This window comes from Myotis yumanensis, unplaced genomic scaffold (assembly GCF_028538775.1).
Source record: "Myotis yumanensis isolate MYYU_CA2020_CCGP unplaced genomic scaffold, mMyoYum1.0.hap1 SCAF_2, whole genome shotgun sequence".
Taxonomy (NCBI): domain Eukaryota; kingdom Metazoa; phylum Chordata; class Mammalia; order Chiroptera; family Vespertilionidae; genus Myotis; species Myotis yumanensis.
The window spans coordinates 183,738,651-183,764,373 of record NW_027223753.1 but is presented as its reverse complement, the minus strand read 5'-3'; the positions used below and the strand labels follow the sequence as shown (position 1 = coordinate 183,764,373).

General features: G+C 38.1%; 1 protein-coding gene across 5 annotated transcripts in view; it reads left to right on the top strand.

Moving 5' to 3' along the window:
• NLGN1 (neuroligin 1) overlaps positions 1-25,723 on the top strand; it is an 835,296-nt gene that overhangs the window by 153,443 nt on the left and 656,130 nt on the right. For 3 of the 5 annotated variants that reach the window (XM_070406782.1, XM_070406784.1, XM_070406781.1), the window contains exons 2-3: positions 5,373-6,184; positions 6,628-6,687. In XM_070406782.1, the coding sequence (XP_070262883.1) occupies positions 5,692-6,184; positions 6,628-6,687 (553 nt within the window). In that variant the 5' untranslated portion in view covers positions 5,373-5,691. The remainder of the gene's footprint in view (positions 1-5,372; positions 6,185-6,627; positions 6,688-25,723) is intronic. The other 2 variants (XM_070406785.1, XM_070406783.1) reach the window with 1 other exon arrangement.

Genomic DNA, 25,723 nt, shown 5'->3' with positions numbered 1-25,723 from the left:
GAGCTAGGTTCAAGCAGGCTGAGCACCACAGTATACACTGCACATCCTTTCTGCTGTTTCTGGAATGTGCCTGAGGTCTCTTCCATGACCTCCAATGTTTGTTCCAATCTTATTCATTCTTTGAGGCCCAGCACAAATTCCCCCTGATTCATGAACTCTTTCCTATTCTATTAACTCAAGGTAGACCTGTCTCTTCTTTTAAAGGCTAACAACATTTTGTGTAATTGTGTTCATTTGCTTATTCATCCCATTTTTAAAGTACTTACTAGGTGAATTAATTACACATTAGTTACTTCAGTCACTGAAAGGACTCACAGTACTCAAGATAGTTTATACTCACTGGACAGCTTTATGACAGGCAAAGACTATAATACAGCAACAGCAGGAGAAGGGTAGGTATTGAATGGAGTCTGGAAATCTCAGACTCAGGCTTTGTTCTCCCATTGCTGGGTCTCACAAGATACTCCTTGTCCCTAGGTCATGAACCACCACCAGTGTGCATGTGAAACATATTGGTAGAGAAAGCCCCAACTCTGTCAGTGGTCAGGTTTTCTTACAGTGGGGGTTGGCCACAAAGGCACATTTTAATTACATAGCTAGATGGGGCCATTGACAATCACCACACTCCACTGAAGCCAGCTATTATTAAATGCAAGTATTATTAAATTATTATTACTAAATTCAATTCTTAAGTCAAATATTATTAGTAAGCACTGTTGACAGGCAGATGTATTCTGAACTCAAAACAACTCAAACACATAGCTATAAAACATTATTTAGCTTTAGTTAATACAGTCAGTCTTTATTATTCCTAGACCAGTATTTTCAAATTTGCCTGCTCACTAAAATGTATTTGTAACTTCTAAATCAATACTCATGGCGCTTTCACAGTTATTCACGGACATGAGCAAAACAGTACATAATTTGAGTTACCCTATGAGCATGTTTCCAGCTGAGGTTGAACAAGGTAATACTCTGCCTACTTGTTTCAGCTCTCAGAGCTGAACAGAGGACAGGGATGGTAGTGAGATAGTGTAGTGTAGTCCTACAAACTCTAGTTCTTGGCAAGTTGGAGGGGGTTTGAGTTCCAACTCTGGCCTATTAGTGGCCTCAGACAAGTCACTTAACACATCAGAACTTTATTTTCTCTTTTGTAAAATAAATAAAATAAAATCTATTAAGGTAAATCATTTTTAAGATTTAAGATTATAATTTATAACTATGTGTGTGTGTGTGTGTGTGTGTGTGTGTGTATTTACCTAGGGGAAATGGATCTATGTTCCCTAATTCAGTGTTTGCAATGACTCAATAGAACATTACTACAGTGAATAATGCCAGTCAACTGAATTGGCCAGACTCTACATTGTTCAGTGATAAGCATGCATTCAATCCAGATAGCTGAAATTTACCGAGGCCTGCACCATGTAAAGGATTTTCATATAGATTTTATGATGAATATAAAGATATTATTTAAAAAAACACACAACAACACAAAGTCCTTACCCTTGAATAAGAAATTCAATGGGGTTGGGGGGATTAAGTTCAATAATAAAACAAAAACAAAGCAAGGTAGGAGAAAACAGGTGACATAAAAAAGATAACACAAAAAGTTATGTAAAATTAGCAGTCAGACTTCCTGCTGGATCCTACCTCCCACTCATCATGTATTGGTTGAACATGTCACCTTCCAACCTGCATTAGAGCCATTTTTTATGTGACTTATTTCTTTATGTGACTTATTTTTATGTGACGTATTTCTTTATAATATTGTAGCTATTTGGGAGCAATGACTGGATTGTACTTCTCTCTGCTCTCTCTATAATCATCCCTTTGGACTGGGTCACTCAGGCACAAACTAGTGGATAAACCAGTTATTTTGATAAGTCAATGAAAGTGACATAATATATTCCTATTTATGTCTCTTTAAGTTTTATTCATTTTTTATTTTATTTCTCTCAGTACGATAACACATGCATTAACCCAAGGGGAGAAACAATGGAGGAATTTTTGAGCTAGTTTCTCCACTAACTTCAAAGCCAGATGAAGTGAGTCCTGTATGGATTGATAAGCTCAACTACTTGCCTGCTCTGCTGAGTAAAGCTTTTCTGATCTCATTATTTTAATATATTTATTCCAAAATATTTCAAACATACAGGAAAATACAGAAAATTCCATAACAAAAGGTGTGTGTATATTTGTGTGTGTGTGTGTGTTATCACCCACCACTATCAAATGCTAAGATATGTAAAACTTAATTAATTGCTGTTTTTTTAAGGCCTCATCACAGGTTATCTATCTTAGGTGCCAATTAATTAATTATGTGAATTAATTAATTAATAACTAGAACTAATTTCATTCTCTTTCCTCCTTACTCAGGAATGACACATGCCTTGTTAATACATATTTATGTATCCGTGAATAATATATGGAATTATTTTACTTATTTTAAGCTTCATTTACTTAATAGCATTTTACTGCCCCTAATCTTCTGCAACTTGCTTTATTAAACGTTTTGATATTTATTTATGTTGATATATTTAGGTTGAGGTCTTTTATTTTCACTGAAGTACAGAATTTCAATTTATGAATATATCATAATTCATTTATCAATATCTATTAGTGGACATTTAGGCTATTATGAATTTTGGAGTGTTTTTTCTTTTGGTTACCCATTATTTTAACATGAACAATCTATCATGGTTTTCAATGTAAAGATAGAAAGGTAAAAAATGTAACAGAATAAAATATAAACTTTCAATAAGAACAGGGCATACCATTTACATTTCTCTGTTTCTATGACATTGTCAGAGTATTTACCTAGACTATCTTCTGAAGGAACATAAATACTCTTACAATTCAATTTTAAATGTACTAGGATCAATTTTTTAAAGTGCTAATTGTGGAATGAAAGACTATATCATGTACAATGATCAAGAGAATGGCCTTTCAATCAGATGCCACTGGGCTCCTGGATCTGCTATTGATCAGCTAATCAGCTGAGAGACCTCGGCCAAGGAATTTAACCTCTTTAACTCTCAGTTTCTCATGACTAAAAAGGGGATGATTGCTGACCCCATATTATAGGGTTGTTGTAAATGAGATTGTAAACACATAAAAGCTAAGGGTTTGGCATATACTAAAGAAGAACCAATAAATAGGAAAAATATCTGCATCTATATCTATCTATCTATATTTTAATTTCAGTTATTCAAACCAGCCATATTTTCACATTAGACTTGGGTGACTGCTAATATAATAGCAACTTCTAAAAAATCTTTGGGGTCAACACTGTAGTTCTCTATACATTTGAACCCATGAGAAATGGGATAATTTTGTAACCTCGGAAGCTAAGCATTATTAGAATTTGAAAATTTACCATTGCGTGCAGAATTCGAATCTGTCACAGTTTGTGTTAAGTAGAACATCAGTGGGAAACAGGAGCCCCTTTATTTGTAACACAGTTAAGGATTCGCAAATACAAAAAGAAGTGTTATTTATTGATTTTTTAAAATAATATTTCAAAATATATTTATATGGAATTCAGAGAAGAAGGGAGAGGGAGAAACAAGCCTGCAACCCAGGTGGCATGTTCCCTGACTGGGAATGGAACCGTGACCTCCTGGTTCATAGGTCGATGCTAAACCAGTGAGCTACGCCAGCTGGGCATGTTATTTTGTTAATAACCAAACAAATACTTTGTATTGTTAATGAAATACCAAGTATGTAAAGAAGAACTGTTGGAAATTGTTGTACTTGAAAATTAGACTGAACAGAAAATAGTGAGTGACTTTTAAAGCCTAACCACAGATTCTTTATTTTAGGTATAAAAGGGTGCTTTTTAACACCGAAATGTTACTAGGAAAGACAGCCATGCTGTGGCCCACCCGGATTCTGCACAAGAATAAGCATAATATACTCTAAACAGAAATGGGTTTGAGTAGCTAAATCTTCAATACATGCTAAAGTTCTGGGACAGGAATGGGATGGGCCTAAGCCCGTCTTTTGTATGTTAATGTGCTTTCACAGCAAAGGTATGTGAATTAACACGGACTGGAGTATTTTTGAAGAAAGACATTTATCTCCTTATTGCCTTCTGTGATGAGCTCAAGGAACACTAGGCCTGAACCAAATCTCTTGCTGACCTCTATGGTTTTTACAATCTCCTTTTCCATAGCAGTCAGGGCGGCCTCACTGCCAGAGCAGCACTTCTTCGAGAATCCTCTCATAATGTGACAGAAGCATCTGTCATACATATCAACACTGTTATTTTCAAAGTAAGCTCTTTAAAAGGTGGCTTGAATAAGAAAAGACAGATTTGCCAAGTTGTATGCTGTTTTGCAGTTAATGTAAGATTGCACTGTGAATGGCACTGCTCGGAATGTTACATTCTATTCTGATGCATTTTAAGTTGAACTGAGTAAACAGTGTTAGATGTTTGATTAGTGTTAATATGCAATATGCAATGATTAGGTATGATTATTCTTTTAAACTTAGAAACAGTCTTTTTTTAAAAAAAAAAAAAATTCTTTCTTTGATTTCTAACAGATAGTGATAACAACATTTGTAATTTAAAATATATTGACTTTGACTCAGAAATTAATTTTCACCTTGCAAATTTACTGATACTTACACTGTATAGCTAGATGGTAAGAAAACTGTAAAAAAAATGATGCCAACTTCTGTTTCTTTTTCAAATTGTATCTAAATCCACTGTCATTTACATTTTTTTACCCTTAATTTAAAGTGACTATTTGTAGTTAATGATTTTATGTAGACTTTTGCTAAACAGCCAAGAGGTTTACGTTATTAGGTAGTTGTACTTAAATGATTATACTTCAACTAATAGTAGTTTTCTTGTTATAACATTAGCTTTTTTTTTTCTCTATAGCAGAGATTGGGGACCACTTTTTGTTTATTCTTTAACACATACAATTATTCTAGCAGATTTTGTTTATGTTCTACTAATTCTCTCCCAATATTTATTTTTTCAATAAGGCTTTCTGTTATTGAGTTCTAATTTTGAGCACATTTGCAGATTAATTGTGTTGTTTGTTGAAGTGATTGAAGACTATCAAAAAAGGGGAAATTTCACACATCACTTTTATTTGAAAAATACTACACTGTGAAATGCTCTTGAAACTGTATGTTTTGACAAGGCCTGCTTCCACTTAACAGTGTATAAAGTTGGCAGGCCAGTCTCTCAATCTAATAGGTATTTCACTTGTCATGTCAAACCGAAATTTTCCTATAGTAATATTTGACTTACTTGGCTCTAGCCACTATTAATGTTTCCTGGAGCTTGTAAAACATCTAGTTGTCACTCTGACCATTTTAGCTTGTTTGTGCTAATGATTTATTTTCATTTTCTCTAGGCTAGAGATCCGCAGCTAAGTGGATTTGATTTATAAGAGGGAATCTACAGTCAATGGCCTCTCTCCCCACGTAGCTACTATGGAAAACAGAGTGGTCAATAGGATTTGGTCTGATAAATAGTGATGACTGAAGATGCTCCTTCAATACATGTGAAGTCAATGGGAGATGCTGGCTGCAGGAAGAGCTTTCTGAGCTTTTCTCGGCAAGTTCACCTTTAAGAAATAGGAGGTGCATTCTACCATTATAAGGTCTTTCTCAAGTGGATACAGATACTTTTGCCTCACTGTAACCGGACAACTAGACAACTGATGTGGGACCATGGCACTGCCCAGATGCACGTGGCCAAGTTATGTGTGGAGAGCAGTAATGGCATGCTTGTTACACAGGGGACTGGGTGCCTCGTTGACTCTCTGTGTGTTGGCATGTTTGCTTCAGGCTGCCCATGTACTCTCCCAAAAATTGGATGATGCAGATCCACTGGTGACTACCAACTTCGGCAAGATAAGAGGGATTAAGAAAGAACTCAATAATGAAATCTTGGGGCCTGTTATTCAGTTTCTGGGGGTTCCATATGCAGCACCGCCAACAGGGGAACATCGTTTTCAGCCTCCAGAGCCACCATCCCCCTGGTCAGATATCAGGAATGCCACTCAATTTGCTCCTGTGTGTCCCCAGAATATCATCGATGGCAGATTGCCGGAAGTCATGCTTCCTGTGTGGTTTACTAATAACTTGGATGTGGTTTCATCATATGTACAAGACCAGAGTGAAGACTGCCTGTATTTAAACATATATGTCCCAACTGAGGATGGTGAGTTTATTGCAGGAAAAACAGGAAGATATATTTATATTTTTTCTTTTCTATTCTAAGTTTTAACAATATTAATTCACGTGTACTGGTAGCATGCATGGCTTTTCCTGTGGGCATGTAGACATATTTTACATGCGTGCATGCTGCTCTTTTTGTTTATGTGTGTTGGTGTACCTGTTATTTTGTTCCTATGCCTATTCATTTTTTTTCCTCCACAGCACGTACCTTTAGGTAGAAATGGGTTTCTAATTTCCATTTCCTACCAAATGACTTCTGAGAAGATGCATCAACATTTCTCCATTGCATGTGCAGGCTCAACAACTTGGGGATTTTTCGCACTCAGTAAAAAACAGGATTATATCAAGTTAGATAGTGGTGTTGCATGTTACGGCGGTCTGTGATGGAGCGCCATGTTATTTTCTAGTCTTCTATTCATTTTTCAGTAAAAAGAATATCCAAGGAATGTGCCAGAAAACCCGGCAAGAAAATATGTAGAAAAGGAGGTATGTATAAAAGTGGAAATAAAACATGGGGAAAAAGCTTGCAGAGGAAGAACAAGACATTCTCCCTAAGGATGATTTGCTGATGTTGGAAAGTGAATGGTTAGGTGATATGTGGAATTTAATGAAGCCTGTCAGAATAGAAGGATGGTTAAGGAGAGTTCTAGCTGAGTAGCTAACATTTACAAAGCTCATTGTGATGCCTTGTGTTCTGGTGCTGGTAGCATGTACAGGAGTTGAATCTCTGCTTTGAGTTGGTGTATTGAGGAAAGGTTACTTAGGCTATTACATTGCCTGCAAGGAACCCGAACAATGCTTCCTTCCTAACTGGTCAACTTTTGATCTCTGAACCCTGTTCTGCAGATAGAGATTTCTGTTCCTCATAACATTGATAAATTCAGTCACAGATGTCGTGTTTTGTTTATTTATTCTTAGCTCCTTCTGAGCACCCTGTGAACTTTCTCATGTAAGGGTACATTTGATATAACTACTGGGCAATTACTATTATTAGGTGATGTATTTTTCCCCAAGACAGTCTTTTCATTTTCAGCTACTCTTCCAATAGAGAATGAGATTTTGCATATTTTTATACTAAATATTTACAGTCTTAAAATTACTTTAACATTTTTATATTTATGTTAAACATTTTAAAACATAGGGAAGAACATGATTCAGAAGCTACAATTAAATCAACCTTCAAATCATCCTCTAGCCAGATTGAGCAAATGTAGACACTGACAGCTGCAGGCTTGCATCTGAATGTATCTTGTCCACACTTTATTTTTGTAAAACATCCAGTAAATCACTCATAGGAGAGTATGATTTTCTATGGCAGTAAATCATCTAAGTGTTATTTTTTACCCTATTCATAACTTTGTAGAATTTCAATCTTCATACGGAAGTCATATTAATATTCAAGTGCTATACATTCTATCTCCCTATGCACTTCTAGTTTCTTGGCTGGGCCAAATTAGATTTTATTACAAAACCCTTGTGGGCTGGGGAATGACTATACTGTTCTATTTTACTGGGATTACATTCTATGGAAGAAGCTTTATATAAAAAATACTTGACTTCAGATCAGGAGTATTTGCACTGAATTGCATTTGGTTTGGTTTTGTTCTTGTTCTTTTATCTTAGGTCATACTAGTAGAATGGGACTCAACCTTTATTTTATTACAGACTAGAGGCCTGTTGCACAAAAATATTCGTGCAATAGGCCTTCCCTTCCCCTACTGCTGGTATGGGTTTTCCTCCGGCACCAGGGACCCAGGCCTTCGCTCTGGCCGGAGCCACCTTCAAGCCTTCGCTGCTCCAGCCGGAGCTGCCTTCAGTCTTCGCTCTGCCGCTTTGCTCTTACGTATGTAAATTAACCGCCATCTTTGTTGGCGGTTAATTTGCATATCTCGCTGATTAGCCAATGGGAGGTTTAGTGAAGGTATGGTCAATTACCATGTTTGTCTATTATTAAATAAGATACCATGGTTTGGGTTAAAATTGTAGTATACTTAAGAAGGTGGATGTGAGGGCAACAAAGAAGGGTGTTTTAAAACAACTGAAACAAAGTCACTTGTTTTTTCTCAAATGATAAACACTGCAGTAATTTACATCTCTTCAACTAATGTACAATACTGCAGTAGTTATTATTATGCTGCTTATTAAGTATGTGTAATTAGCTAAGTGACTTTCACCTCTTATCACAAAGATGTTGATTCACAAAGTCATAAATAAAGATGTTATTGAAGAATGCACAAATAGAGCATAATACATAAAATATCAACAATAAAAAATGATAAGGGGTACCAAAAGATAAGCTAGTAAATGAGAAAGTGACCTTTCTTCTCGTACAATTTCAGAGGAGAATGGATTCATTAGAAAATTCTTTTTTATTGTTCTTTGGATTGCTCATTCTATCTACTTTACGAGAGAGTTGGAAAAGAGGTTGTGCTAATTACTTTGGCAAATTTTAAACTAATTTATTACTAGCCTCAGGGTAAACATCTACAGATCCCTAGTTTAGTCTGTGTGGTTTGTAGTCCACATCTATTGTGTTTCTGTAGTAAGCATTCTAAAAATTATTTTACTTTGCTATTCATTATATCCTATTAATATTAAATAAATTCTGCTCATAGCTGTCTGCATGTCATATCAACATCTAAATAAAAATAATTTAATTTTATTTTCTACAAAGTCTTTTTAAAGTAAACAAAACTAAAGTTTAGGGATTTGACTTTTAAGCAGGGGAGTAGAAATTTTCCCCAAACTTTTAACTCTCTTTTCTTCTCTGTCATGAAGGGTGTATATTCTGCTCATTTCAAGAAATTATATTATCCTGGTTCAAGAAAATATGAGACATTTTGTCTTCGTACATATACTTATACATATTACATATGGGCTATTCAGTTCTTCCACAAAAGTCTAGGAGTTTATAAATGATGGTTTAGATACCATAGGAATAGCTATAGTGTATTTTATCTAGGTGCTAATGAAATTCTGGCTTTATTATTTTTTAATTGTATATGGTCACCTGCAGAGGCAGATGGAACCCACCCCTGTGCCAAGTGCACCACAATCTGTGCATACTGTATTCATTAAAAACTATTTCTTAATTGCCTATTAAAAGTCATGTGCTATTTAAGGGAGATAGTAATGAATGAAACAAAGATACGCCTTCCCATAGAACTTACATTCAACTATGTTTACAAAGGACAAAGCAATTTTTTTGCACTTTAGTCTATACAAAAGGAAGAAAATCTTTCTTCTCCAAGAGACGCCTTGCCATGGTTTTTAATTAGAGCTTTTATAATATTTTTCTGTGCAATTGAAGAAAAACATATTTTTACCAATAGTCTGACTTTGGTTTAAAACAAACCCCAGTTGCATTTTTTAATCTATCTTTTTATATTTCCCATGATAGTTTTAGCCATATGTTAATTACTCTCTAGATATTTTTTTCAGAGTTTTATCTTTGTAAAATTGAAAGAAAAGATGAGGCTTACAATGAGATGACTGTCAACCCTTGGCCAGATAGGCTGATAACATGTGATAGAAACTGGAATTTGGATATGGAGGACAGAAATAATTTATTACAAAAACTTTATTAGAAAGTTGATTTCTATTCTTATTATACAAATAAGAAAGTAGATTATGAGTTATGTGTTTTGACCCAGTTTCTATTGCTAGTAAGTAGTTGAACCCTATTTGGCACTGGTTTTTGCTTATATTAGATGTACTTCCATAATGTTAAATTTCCTCCAGTAGATAATTCCTATAGCAGAGACTTGTATCTCTTCACCCTTCTACTCTTCCATTTTTCCTTCTTTGTTTGCATATTTACATATATTGTGAATTCTTTTTATTCTCTGAGTTGACTCTAAGACAGTTTTAATTCTCACCTCAATTACATTGGATTAACCAATGTTAGCAACTGGTTTCCAGTACTCTGTTTAGTGAATACTTTTAAATGCTAGGCATATTTTTTTTTTTACTGTCCAGACCAAGATCCCAACATAGTCTCCTGGCTGCTTTAATTTATGCTTCATTTTGTTACTCTAGTTTGCTCTCTTGTGAGAGTTGCCAACAGACCGCACAAGGGTCAAATAATCAGCAGTAGACATGAGAAGGAGGAACAAGAGATCCAGAGAATCCACAGGCAAATTGATTGGCTCATGGATACCCTAGAGCGGTATAACTTTGAATTTCTCCAAACTTTATTATCTTCATAGTTTATTAAAAAAAGATTTTTATTGATTGCAAAGAAGAAAGGAGAGAGAGAGATAGAAGCATCAATGATTAGAGAGGATCATTGGTTGGCTGCCTCCTGCAAGCCCCCCATTGGGGATTGAGCTTACAACCCGGGCATGTGCCCTGACCCTTGACCTCCTGGTTCATAGGTCTCCTGGTTCATCGGTCGATGCTCAAGCACTGAGCCACACAGGCTGGGATTCATAATTCTTTTGAGATGAATACAGAATAATTTTTATTTCTGCAGTGGCAAGAAATTGTTTTTGTTTTTAATTTCCCCCAATTTTTATTGTATAGAAAATAAGAATCTCAAAAGATGGCTCTTGTAAGATTCTTAACTCATTGAGCATTTTATTCCTGATTTTCATAAGTATTTTACTTTTATATGCTATGTTTAGTAGTCTTTACCTGAGATAATCTTGAATTCATTCAAAAGCCTTTCCACAGATTTAGGGGTTTTTGGTTGTTTGCTGAACAAAGACTGATTTTCCCATAATTAAATATGTATAACAATGACCCCCATCTCTGTCAATGTGTCTAGGATTTTAAAAGGAGATTATATTCCAGAATGTTCTTCCTTCTTGCTTATTTATTTAAATTAATTTATTTATTCATTTAACAAACATTTATTAAGTTCTTTGTGCCAATTAGATGGCTGTGCTAGATCACAGAGATACATCACAGAAACAAACAAACAAACAAATGAAAAACAAAACAAAACAAAAAAAAGTGTCCTGCTAGAGCTTACATCTCTGTGTAGAGACAAATGTAGACAATAAACAACTAAATTTAAAAAGTGTAAGAATATAAGAAACAAACAAACTATGGATGTTCAAGAGTACTGGTGTGGAGGGCAAAGGTAATTTTAAATACACTAATCAGTATAGTCCTCATTAGGAAGGGGATGAAGTGGGTATCTGGGGGAAAAGCTAGTGCAAAGGCATTAAGATGAGCTTCTTTCTTATGTATTTAAGGAACATCTAGTAGTATAGCATATCTGGAAAAAGAGAAGAAATAAGATTAAAAGGATCTGACTTTATATTAAAGAGATAATTCTGACTGATGTATTAAAAGTATATTGAACATATTTGCCTAAAACTGATTTGCCATCAATTATAATAGAATAAATGGATGGTAGAATGGTTTAGGGGGAGACACAGTAGAGAGATGATGTTTCGTTTTGTACATGTTAAAATTCAGGTAATTCTTAGACATCCAACTGTAGACATCAAAGAACCAGTTTGAAGTTCAGGAGTGAGTTCTAGGTTGAGATATCAATTTGGGAGTCCCTGTGATATAGAAGGTAAAGATTTAAAGTCATGAGGCTAAGTGAGAATAAAAGGAATTCAATGAAAATACAGAAAAAGACACCAAAGACTGAACTATGAGACATTCCAACATGAAGAGGTCTGGGAGCAGAAAAAAAGGCAATGGTGACTCACAAAGTATTTTACATTGAGATGGGGGGCAAACCAATATTTTTTGTTGTTGTCCTGGAAGCTAAGTAAAGAAAATGCATCAAAATAAACAGAGTGATCAATTCTGACAAATTAACTTTTGTGAGGTGCTATGGATCTGACACACTGGAGTGGGTCTAAGAAAGAATGGGAGAAGATTTATAGTTGCTGAGCATAAATATAATGATTTTTAAGGAGTTTTGATATAAAAAGAAGCAGAGCTCTAACCGGTTTGGCTCAGTGGATAGAGCGTCGGCCTGGGGATTGGAGGGTCCCAGGTTCGATTCCGGTCAAGGTCATGTACCTTGGTTGCGGGCATGTCCCCAGTAGGGGGTGTGCAGGAGGCAGCTGATTGATGTTTCTCTCATTGATGTTTCTAACTCTCTATCCCTCTCTTTTCCTCTCTGTAAAAAATCATATATATATATATATATATATATATAGATATATATATAGAAAAAAAATGGGTACACAAGAACAATAGAGATTGTTTTTGTTGATGGAGTTCAAGCCAGAAGAAATAAATAAATGTTAGTATACAGTAGAAAGGGGGCAATTAAAAATATAGGAGAAAGATGGTAGACTGTAGAATAATATCCTCATATATAGATGGGATGTGGTAAACAATTGGAGGTTTGGGATTAAACCCTAACCCTAACCCTAACCCTAACCCAAGAGCATAGGTAGATAATTTAAATTAACACATAGTTAGGCAAATTCCATAAGTACATAGGTAGAAATGCTAGTGGGGTTCTATTCTTTTCTATTGCTTCTATTTTATTTGCTTGATGTGTAATATTAAGGGACATGGAGATAGAATTGGAACTGGTGAGCTCTTAATGCATTCTAGGCCTTATTAATTTATTTAATATCACAATAATCCTGTGACATTCTTATTCCCACTTGACAAATGCAGAAATAGAGGACTAAAGAAGTTAAGTATCTTGCCCAAAGATACATAATTTGTTGATGACCAATTACATTTTCTTTGAGGAGATTATTTTAGAACAGAGGGGACAAAATAAAATAACAAAATGGCAACTGTGTATGTGGGATTCAGATCACATAGAAAATGGTGGCCCATTTGCTAATAGAAAAATCACATCTGGTTTATTTGGGGTTTGAAGATAAATGGGAAACCAGATAAACCAGAGATTTTGCTTCATATCTGTATTAGTAGCCCTGGTCACATGTGGTTAAGTCATCTAAAAGCTAAACAGTTTTAGCTGTAATTCTGAAATGAAATAGATCTAAAAGGCTGTAAGTTTTGAAAGAACAACATCAATTGTTCCATTGTTTACTGACAGGCAGAGGGAGTCTCCTGAAGCAAATGATAAAAAGACCATTGTAGTTGTCCAACTCAATTTTTCCAGAGAATAAATACTTTTAGAAACTTATAGAAATTGGGGTTAAAGTTGAAAACACTTAAGGCATAAGCCATCAGCAAAAAGAGTTATGCCACAACATAAATCCTTTGTAGAAATGGCTTTCCTTTCTTCTATCCAGTGTAATGACACATTTTTTTTAAATGTATTTTTCTCACATATAGAAAATACTATTAGCTTAATCATTATGGTTCAGTTTTTGGTCTAATTCACTTCTATATAACTTACCACTACAGATTTTGTTGATAATCTTTTGTCCTTTAATATTTCCCCTATAAATACTCTTTTTCTTCCTCCCTCCATCATGGTACATGCTAAAGTAGTTTAGGAAATGGCCACTCTAATATGAGAGGAGGGTTGTGGGGCTGGGTGCAAAAGGTGAGGGGATTAAGAAGTACAAATTAGCAGTTAAAAATAGTCACAGGATGTAAAGTACAGCATAGGGAATACAGTCAATAATATTGTAATAACTATGTATAGTGCCAGATGGGTACTAAACATCAGGGAGACCACCTTGTAAGTTGTAAAAATGTCTAACCACTATGCTGTACACCTAAAACTAATAGAATTTGAATGTCAACTGTAACTAAAAATCACCCCAGGGTTGATCATCTTAAACTCTGGACTAGATGTGGAAGCATAATTTTTAATCATAAATCTTTACATAGCTCTTTATCAGTAGACAGAGAACTTTAGAAAATGCTTCCTATATTGTTTTCCTACGGCTGCTGTAACGAATTGACACAAACTGTGTGGCTTAAAAAGGCAGAGATTTATTTTCTCCCAGTTCTGGGGTGGAGATGTCCAAAATCAAGGAGTTGGCAGAGTTGGTTCTTTCTGGAGACTCTGAAGGAGGAGAATGTCCCTGCCTCTCTCCAGCTTCTGGTGGTTGCCAACCGTCCTTGGCTGCCCTTGCCTTGTAGTGACACTGCTTCAGTCTCTACCTCTGTTGTCAAAGGGCTTTCTTTGCTGTGTGTCTCCCTGTGTCTCTGGGTCTTCACGTGACTTTCTTATAAGGTCACCAGTCATAGGATTTATAGCCCATCCTAAACCAGTATGACATCATCTTAATTACATTTGCAAAGCCCCTATTTCTAAATAAGGTCATCGTATTATATTGCTAGGGATGCTCTGGCAAAGGACCAGGAACTACATGGCTTAAACAGCAGAAAATGTTTGTCTTATAGTTTTGGTGGCTTGGAAGTGTGAGATCAAAGTGTCAGCAGGGCTGGTGCCTTCTGAGGGCTCTGTGGAAGAATCTGTGCTAGCTCTCTCTCCTTGGCTATCTTCTCCCTGTGGCTCTTCACATGGCATTCTCCCTGTGTGTGTGCTGTGTTCAAATTACCCCTTTTTATAAGGACACCAATCGTATTGGATTAGGTCCACTCTAATGACCTCGTTTAAGTAATTATATCTACAAAGTCCCTAATTCTAAATAAGGGCACATTCTGAGGTATTCAGGATTAGGAAGTAAACATATCACTTGGGATTAACACAATTTAGTCAAATTCGGAGGTTCTAGTTGGATGTGAATTATTGAGGGACACCATGCACACTTCCACTTTTTGCAATAACTTATCCAAGAACAGGTGGCTGCTAGTTAGGAGTGCTGGGGCTTCTTTCCAAATCAAAAGTAATATTTCATGTTATATTCAGTACCCCCCCCCCACAGATATAGATTCTCCCTGCTGTCTTGAGAAGTTTCTTTATTTTTAAATATTTTTTCTGTGAAGATAGAGTACTATGCATTAGTCTAGCTACTTTGAAATATCCAAGTGTTTAACTCTGTGTAGACAAAATGATTTAAATTTTTTAATCTTTCCCTGAATTTCAAGTGTTTTATCCAGCTGGTTACTTCCTTGAAAACATAGTTTTAGTTAAAATTAAGGTCCTACCAGTTTAAAACTGTAGTAGAATTGATTTTCAATTTTGTTTCATTCATCATATTTAGGCAATTAGATGAAGTTCTTTTTTAAATAATTTTTAACTTAAGACCTATTTTTTTTTGTTTACTGTAATCCCATTTATGTAGTATCTAGGTAATGATAGCATTTAGAGCAATTTAATTATAGCCCATGATTTTCATTAAAGCATGCAAAATGTTGGAAAATTCAGCTTTAAACAATGCCAAAAGGAAATCATAATAAAAGAAGCTGGGGTCATTGTAACCATAATGATCATTTTCAAAAGTAGGAAATCTGATTGATCAACGGTGGTCTTAATTTTCTGCTCCTCCTTTTAGGTGTGAAGGAAGAGTCTCCATTCTCCCCTCCATCCCTTTCCTTTGAGGAAATACCTTTGAAGCAATTATGCCAAAAATAAATGACATATTACCTCCTAGTCTTAGGAGGTTAACACAAGAACTCCTTAGCTCTCACCTCTTCCTCTCACAAAAGAGTTCTTGTTCCGTCTCCTCAAAAGACTTGGGCTCCTCTTCTAGAAAATTCTTTCAAAGTTCCTCACAGTGGAAGGGGATAGAAGGATAAGTGTACAGAACAGATATGACAGGAGGACAAATGGGACCCTGCCAAGTAGATAAGATGCATTTGTAAATATAGCTGCTCCCAGAAAATTCTACTGAGGGTAAAATTATTAAGAACATATACTTCTCTTCTGATTTGGATTCCTAGGCCTCTTAGGAATATATATGTCCTTATGAAGGGGTCGTTGGAAAGAGGAAGGCCCATAGCTAGGGCTAAATCTTCATTCCTGCTACATTCCCACTCCCCATCTTCCTCAGCTCACCATCTTTCCAGACAGTGAGCAGGTGGCCTCAGTTTGCAGCTCTGAGCTTCATCAAAAAGATGTAATATGTCCTTTTGGCACAGGAATACACAAGCCAGGCAGATCCTGACATTTCTGCATCAGGCAGCCAAGTAGCCAGCCAGTGCTCCTCTTGACCTACCCCAATCCCCACCATCACACACCTCCATGCTCCCACACACCTGGTCCACCAGGGTAGCTGGGCTTGCATTTCTTTTTTTTTATATATACATTTTATTGATTCTTTATAGAGAGGAAGGGAGAGAGATAGAGAGTTAGAAACATCGATGAGAGAGAAACATCGATCAGCTGCCTCCTGCACACTCCCCACTGGGTATATGCCCGCAACCAAGGTACATACCCTTGACCGGAATCGAACCTGAGACCCCTGAGTCCACAGGCCGACACTCTATCCACTGGGCCAAACCGGTTAGGGCTGGGCTTACATTTGTTATACATATAGAGAGAACACCTGCAAAGGTCTGTTTGCAAGAAAAGAAACAATAAGGGGGCAAGGAGATTCTGTTATTTTAAAAGTTATTTTAGAAGTCATTTAGTTAGGGGGTTAACTGCATTTCAATGAAAACAAATTTTTATAAATCTGGATTCTGAAGAGAAATTTTTCTATGATGACCATTTAAAATATTTTGTATTCCAACTCACTCTGAAAGGCCAAGAATGAGATTTTTTGTTTTATGAATAAAAATTTGCACAGTCTATCAAAGGACATTTTGAGGAAGAAAAAAAACAACAACCCACAAACAACACTATAAATCCTTATAGTAGTAGAATATTTACTGGGGCCTCAGATGGTCATTAATGTAATCTTTTTTTATTTTTTTACTTTTAATTTATTTATTGATTAAGGTATTACATATGTGTCCTTATCCCCCCATTACCCCCCTCCACTCATGCCCTCACCCCCCTGGTGTCTGTGTCCATTGGTTAGGCTTATATGCATGCATACAAGTCCTTTGGTTGGTCTCTCTCCCTTATCCCCACCCTCCCCTACCTTCCCTCTGAGGTTTGAGGTTCTGATCGATGATTCTCTGTCTCTGAATCTGTTTTTGTTCATCAGTTTATGTTGTTCATTATATTCCATAAATGAGTGAGATCATGTGATATTTATCTTTCTCTGACTGGCTTATTTCACTTAGTATAATGCTCTCCAGTTCCATGCATGCTGTTTCAAATGGTAAGAATTCCTTCTTTTTTACAGCAGCATAGTATTCCATTGTGTAGATGTACCACAGTTTCTTAATCCACTCATCTACTGATGGGCACTTAGGCTGTTTCCAAATCTTAGCTATGATGAATTGTGCTGCTATGAACAAAGGGGTGTATATATCCTTTCTGATTGGTGTTTCTAGTTTCTTGGGTTATATTCCTAGAAGTGGAATCACTGGGTTAAATAATGAAATCTTTGAACATCACAATAATGCTTCCCTCCCTCCCTGCCTCCCTCCCTCCCTCCCTTCCTCCCTCCCTTCCTCCCTTCCTTCCTTTCTTCCTATTTGTGTGTGTGTGTGTGTGTGTGTGTGTGTGTGTGTGTGACTTTGCTCTGCTTGTGTTCTCTTGATGTTGCTTTGCTCTGTTTTATGTTCTGTGTGCAAAAGCACAGCCTCAGATTCCTTCTCTCTCAGCTGGGGTCTGCTGTGGACAAAGTACCCACGTCCAGCACCAAAGACGTTCAGTTGGGCAGGTATATTCTTTGCCCGCACAGAGCTTACATTGCAATGACATCCTGCTCGTAACACGAAACAGGACATTTTTATTGGTGGCCATGTCAGTATTACCAAGTAAATAGAAGCCTGCTTCGGATTAAACTTTCAAAACAAAATGAAGGAATGGCTGTTTCTATGGGGGGAAAAAGTAATGACGCTGATATTTGGCACTGCGTTCCCTATAATAAAACATTTAATTAAATCTTAAGTGTGTATGGAGCACAAAATATGCTCATCAGAATAAAACACATCAGGCATAACCAAAACTGTAATTATATCAGCCCTGTTGCCTGGGCCCACCTTAGCTGCTCTAACAGGAAGCAATGGTTTAAAACTTTTTATCCATCTACTTAAAAAACAAAAACAAAACAAAAAAACAGCCTATGCTGAAGCTATACGATCTCTATAAAGCTTGGGAATGCTTTAGTCACTGATACAGCAGCTGCTGAATTACTGGGCTACACAGGCTGTCTCTTCTAGAGGTAAATGAAGAGCTACCATCGGGGTTCTTCCCACGCATTTGTTGAGTGTCTACTCTGTGCAGCGCCCTGTGTTTGGCCCCAGAGACACATAGATAAAAAGGGATTAACGAGCTCCCCTCCAGTGCTCACTATCTCGGGGGGTGGCAGTTACAGAAAGAGAAAATAACAAGGCAGTTAGCGCCCCAAGATGGGAAGCAAAGGGACATTATGGGAACATGTCAGGAGAGGTGTCTATGGCGCAGAGATGCTTTGCTACAGAAAGCTGCCCCTGATGGAGCACTCAGGAATGAATGCAGAAGTCCCTTGTTAGTGTGGTCTGTGGGACCGTTTTACTGAGCATCTTCAGATTGAAATCGTTCTGAGTGCTTCTTTTAAAAGCTTGTTTGCTTATTTGTGTGTGTGGGGGTAGGTATGTATGTGTAGCTGTATGTCTCCTTCTCCATTGCCTGGATACCAGCCGTCTCCTCTTACTGCTCTGACTTTACCAGACTTTGGAGACACTACCTGTCACTTCTGAGATGCTCAAGCCGATCTCTCCTGGGTGGGAAAAGGGAGCAACCACGCCTGAAACAAAATACAAAGAAACAAACTTGTTCCTGAAATACAAACAAACAGGCTTGCGATGAGCGTCTCCACTAGGAGTAATCCATAGCAATTTAAATATATGTAGACTTTGTTCAAAGACAATTATTCCATTTTATTTACTAAATAACCGAGGCTTTTGAAGAAGTAACTCCCAGAGAAGTGAGGTGTTTAAATGTGAAGCTATTGGAGCCAACCCTCTCCCCTCTGGGGTGGCCGCTCAGGGAAATGTGCAGGCAGCGCTGAACCCTGAACTCGGACTTTGCAAGCATCATCCTTCCACCTCTGTGCACACTTTCCCCCTGTCCTTCTCTATTTTCTCACCTTAATTTAGGACCACCATAATTTCTTGCCTGAACCACTACCATAGACTCATAAGAGGTCTTCATATTTCTGCTCCTGCTCCTGCTCCTGCAATGCATTCTATACATAGCAGCCAGGGTGATCTTTAAAGTCTGGAATCAGATTATATCACTTTTTAATCCCCTCAGGAATTTCCTGTTGCTTTTAGAATAAAAGTAGGACTCCAAACCATTAACTCCAGATCCCAAAGAATGACTCCTGCCCACTTCCGAAATCTCCTTCCACAAAATGCTTCCCCTTGCTCTCGACGTTCTAGTCTTGCTGATCTCCTTTTGGTTATCGGAATAGCCAGTATCTGTCCTACCTCAGGACCTTTGCACTTGCTCTTCCTTCTACCTTGAATGTACAGAGTCTACCTCTTTTCCTAAGTCGTATAATTCCAGTCTTGGCAACATGCCACCTTGTGGAAGCAGCCTTTGCTGAGCTGTCTGTGAAGCTAACCTCCCCTCACTGTCTTCTTCCAGTTATTCTTTGATGATCCCCTTGGTTATTTCCTGCGCTGCGCTTTAATCTTTATATGAAGCGATCTTGTTCATTTATGTGCTTACATATTTATTCTCTGGCTGCCCCAGAAGAACATTTCTCCTCTTCACTGCTATACCCACAGTACTCACAGGGACTTAATACATATTCATTGAAAACATAAACATCCTTAAGAAACAATGCACTTTGTTGGAGAGAGCCTTCATCTCCCACCGTCTGCATTTGTTTGAGTAATACTGCACCTGGAATCATTCCTCACCAGACATAGCAAGTAGGAATATATTCTCTTCCTCGATGCTCTGCAATCACTATTTGTCGATGGCTCCCCAAATGAAGAAAATTTCAAAGCCAACATCCGAGTCCTTAACTAAGAAATAACAGTGTTCAGTAGCTCAGTGTCTGACACATATCACCTGGACTCCGTTGCAGGGCCCTCGGGGCCAGCGGCTGCCAACAGCCGAGGCTCTTGGCTCTCTGCCTGCGCACGTTACTTCCAGCCTTATTGCCTCGGCACTGAATTTATATTTTAATACAGGACGCCAACAGTGCATTTGTGTAATAGGAGCACGGAGAATGATTTTTCTTTTCCAGACCAAAAGCTTCATTTTTCCTCCCCACCTTCTAATTGAATTTCCTTTTCCTCTTACCCAACTCCAATTTCCCTCCCTTGACAAATATATCTTCTCTTGTAATTAGTTTGATTCCTTTGTCCTTGTTCTATCATCCACCTCTGTGACAGGACTTCTTGCCACTGTTTCTGCTAAGACATGTCAGTTGGGGTTCATGAAGAGGCAGAGAATGAGTACAAGATGATCTAAGCAGAGGTCTAACTGGATTTAAGGGGTTTTCTAAATACCATCAAAGAGCCCTCCGGTGGTCTGGGCTGGGGATGTCCTTCCTTATGGTTAAGGTTTTAGTTGGTTCATATCATTATTAATATGTACATGCATCCAGATGGTTATTTTTTATTCTTTTATTTAATATTAGCAATTATCAGCTTTCCCAGAAAAAAGCCAGAAATCACTTTATAAAATGGGGCAAACCAGAGACCTTACTGTATGGACAGTATCATAGGCAGAGTTTTGGAACATAGTGGATGCCCAATAAGTGGATGGCAAGTGCAGGAACATTTGGAGAAAGACAGCTACTGCACAGCTTAGATTATTGGGATAAATGAAGAGGCCAGTGGCTTTTCTAGTGGACAGTGGAGGCTGGACCTGGACTGTTCAGGGTGGAGAGGCATAGTCAGAGCATTACAGACCTAGTCTCTTTGTCTTGTTGGAGAGACAAATCTGGCAGGAGGAGAGACTAGATCAATGTCTTAGAACACATGTTGGAGCTGATGGAGAAGAGGGTGTTAGATTCCTGGCAGAGTGGGCTTCATGGAAAGGTGATCTGTGCTGTCAGACTGATCCTGTGTTCAGAACAGCTCCAGGCTTAGTTAAATGCTCTACTCTCACTATCTTGAAATGTATAATAATAATTTTACATGGGATCCTGCATTTCTGCTTGGCATCTAGCCCTCCCCTACCCCCACAAATTATGTCTTTTCCCCAATGCTGCCTACCCATAGATGTTCATATAATTAAAAAAGGTAGTAGAATATAAACCCTCTGTACATATTCAAAAGTTCATTAAAACCCTATGAACATTTGTGTTGGTACCCTTACAGTTCCCTTCAGATCTAAGAGGAACAACAGAATAAGGACATGTTGTAACTTGGGGAAATTAAAGATCTGTTTTATAAGCCTATTATCATGCATTTGTTCATTGTCTCATGAAAGAATTATTAAGTGTCTCATATGTCCTAAGGATTATGATAGACAGGATAAAAACATCTAGATGTGGTATTTGCCCTTAAGGGGCAATCAAGCAAAGGATTAAAAAATCCTATATAATAAAAGCCTAATATGCTAAGTGTCTAGTCGACTGGTTGGCTGTTCAACAAATCAAAGCATAATATGCTAATGATATGCTAAGGCCGCTCAACCACTTGCTATGACGTGCACTGACCACCAGTGGGCAGACAGTTGACTGGTCGACCAGTAGCTATGATGTGCACTGACCATGAGGGGACAGACACTCTGACCAGTAGGTTAGCTTGCTGCTGGGGTCCAGCTGATCAAGACTGAGCAAGACAGGCTGGACATGTCCTGGAGCCCTCCTGTGGTCCCTTCTCAGCTGGCCAACTTCTCATGTCCCTCCCTGGCCTCGATAATACACTGGTGAGGTCCCTTGGCCTGGCCTATGCCCTCTGGCAATCCGGAATCCCTTGGGGGATGTTGGAGAGCTGGTTTTGGCCTGATCCAGCAGGCCAGGCTGAGGGACCCCACTGGTGCACGAATTTGTGCACCAGGCCTCTACTAATTATTATAATAGCCACCACTTGTACAGTGCCTATCATAGAATAGCCATTGTTTTAAAGGTTTACATAGTCATCTGTCACTTAGTGAGGGAGATGCATTCTGAGAAATGCATTGATAGGTGATTTTGTCATTGTGCAAATGTGTAGGGGTCATGCTGAACAAAACACGTGATTAAATGAAGCACGAGAGAAAATGATGCAATCGAGAGCTGTGGTAAACACGAGATGTATGAGGCTGCTGCCAGTTTAGCACTGCATACTGTTATATTACAAACTTTTTTATAAGTAGACAGAGTGCATGCTAAAGTAATGATAAAAAGTGTAGTATAGTATATAGTAAATACATCAATCAGTAACATGCTCATTTATTATCATTATCAAGTATTATGCCCTATACATAATTATATGTACTATTCTTCCATATGACTGGCATTGCAGCAGGTTGTTTACCCCGGCATCACCACAAACAGGTGTGCAGTGCATTGTGCTGCAACTATATGATAGCTGCTCCGTCACTAGGCAGTAGGATGTTTTCAGCTCCATTAGAATCTTAGTAGAGGTCCGATGCATGAGTAGGCTTTCCTTCCCCCGGCTGCCGGCACCAGCTTCCCTCTGGCACCCAGGACCCGGGCTTCCCTCCCAGCCCTGGCTTTGTCCAGAAGGTCGTCCAGAAGGATGCCCAGTCTAATTAGCATATAATGCTTTTATTATTATAGTTGAGACCACCTTCATAGGTGTGGTCCATTGTTGAACACATCATAAAAAATCATGTGGCTCATAGATGTATTAAATTACTTAATTCTCACAAAATCCCCATGAAATTGTTATTATTAGTATTCTCACTTTACTGATTAGAAACATGAGAAACAGATTGGTTACATATACTGTATAACAGTGGTTCTCAACCTTAGCTGCACATTAGAATCACCTGGGAATCTTTTTAAAATCCTGATTTCTGGGCTTCATCCTCCAGAAATTCTGTTTCTTTGTTATGGAGTGGGGCCATAACATTAGTAACAAAGAAACAGACTTTCCAGAGGATGAGGCCCAGAAATCAGGATTTTAAAAAGATTCCCAGGTGATTCTAATGTGCAGCCAAGGTTGAGAATCACTGCATAACTTTCCATAGGTAGAAAGTGACAGAAGGCCAGGATTCAAACCTAAGTACCTAAACTCCATTGAGTGTGCTCTTATCTACAAAGTGTAAGAAGTGTTAGAGGTGCTCTGAGGGAACTAATTAAAGTTTATATAGGGTAGGATGCTGCCCAAAGGAGGGACTGGCCAGTTCTATCTTGGATGGGACATGGTGACAAGAGGTTTTAATCTTGCTTGAAATGGACTGTGAAGAATGAGGAAGTGGCCCCCCCATGGAGGAAGAGGATTTCCTGGGAGGGGGTGGGAGACTGCACTAGGCAGAGAGCAGCATGTGAACAGAGAGTGTCCTGAGCGATAAGCCTAGGCCAGGCAGCTCTCAGAGCTTTGTGTCCGAGGAGCTTGGAGGTTTTCTCCAGGTGATGGCAACTTGTTAAAAATGGCAAGCAATGGCTTGACTTGATCAAGTGAGCACTTTAGAATATTCTCTCTGACCACAGTGTAAACAACAGAATCCAAGGATAACCTCCCCCCCCCCCAAAAAAAAAAAAATCCAAGGATGAAAAACCACAGTAGAGACAAGTAGAAGAGTATTGCAATGATGTGTCAATGACCATGAGGACCATACCAAAGGCAATGGCTGGGGGTAGAAAGGAAATGAAGGGTAAGGGGGGATATTGGCTGGTTGTTGAGAGGTCGGAGAAAGGGATGGAGCCTATCATCTCACTGGCCAGAGCCTTTCTTCTTTACCCACTGTCCTTACTAGCCCTGACCAGCTTTCTTTTTCTTTGTTTTATTTTAATATATTTTATTGATTTTTTTTTACAGAGAAGAAGGGAGAGGGATAGAGAGTTGGAAACATCGATGAGAGACAATCATCTATCAGCTGCCTCCTGCACATCCCCTACTGGGGATGTGCCCACAACCAAGGTGCATGCCCTTGACCGTAATCGAACCTGGGACCCTTTAGTCCGCAGGCCAATGCTCTATCCACTGAGCCAAATCGATTAGGGCCCTGACCAGCTTTCTTTACCAGGGCATCTTCACCAGGACTGAAGGAGGAGGTATAGGTAGAGTCAGGTACAATGAAGAAATGAAGTTTGAGAAAATTGGAAGTGCCAGTGGCAGAAGAGAAAGATAACAGGGAGAAAAATGGGCACCAGAAAACAAACCGAAGGACAGAATGGAATACTGAAAAAAATTTTATCTCTTACCTGCTACATGTAAGGTAAACTCTTAAAAATAATGGCACCTACCTGTCAAATGTAAGGTAAACTTTTGGAAATAATGCCACACGTGTATATTTATTTTACTGAGCCATCTTTTAAAAATAGAACTTGAAGGGGAGATAAGTGTGCCAGATAAGACAGAGACAGATGACAGGGAAGTTTGGCAATGAGGAGAGGAAAGAGTCATAACTCTGTAACCAAGCCTTGGTCGGGGAAAGCTGGAAAATGAGAAGAAAGACGTGCATAGGCAGGAAATCACAAACTGTCAACTGGAAAGAGAGCAAAATTATTCAGTTAAATGTAAATTGCTAAGAAGAACAGACAGGTACATAATTTATGTAGATTTGTATTAATGACACGACAACGGAACATAATTTTTCAGAACACTAGTAACTCAGAAAATACATGTTTATTGGATTCAACATGTATTTTTGGAGCACTGTGTGGCATGCACTATGCTAGGTACTATAATACAAATCTAGTCTGTACAAATTAGTAACACACACAGACATATAGTGTACATGTGCTGCACTCAGGTACTTGGAATCTAGTATGAAGGAAAATTATAAGTAATCAGTTACATATCCATATTATAAAAAGCCAGTGGCCGTAATGCCGTAATGACCAAATGACCGATCACCAGGAGGTGCATTGATGGGTCCCACAGTGGCAGCAGGAGGGACTCTGAGTCCTGTGGCAGGACTCTGGGTCTCATGCAATTTTGCACGCTGGGCCTCTCGTACTACAAGAATAGCGAGGTCATTGGGGGGATGAAATGTTATAGATCTTCATATGAATTCAAGAACTCATTAAGTTGGGTGAATCAGAAAAGTTTCTTAAAGGAGGTAATACTTGGATTAGCCTTGCAGAATGAGTAGGCGCTCAGAAGGCAGAGATGTAGAGACCTGTGGCTTTTTTTCCCAGTAAATGACAACAATGACAACAAAAACACATAGCAGTTAGCAATGTCAGTGGAATGAATATTTGATTACTTATATCACAGAAGATATTGAATTGTGATGAAATATTGGTTGTAATGAAATATCAGAAGACTTAGAAGGCCAAGATGAGTGGTTTTACTATCAATTAGCATGTAATAATGATATTTTGGGAAAGGGATTGTGGTTTCAGAGGAGGTTCTGAAAGGAACAGGAAGGGTAGATAATAGATTAGATTATAGGATAGGGAGCTAGATAAGAGGCAATAGCCTTATTGTTTATATAAAAAGTGACTGAAATATAAATAAAACAATGATGGATTTGAGACACAGTTCATAACAGAATTGGAAATTGATCACCAAGATATGGAGGTGGACAGTGAGCCAGGAGACATTGGCAAGGTTGACAGCAGTTTGGAGACTGTGTGGCCCA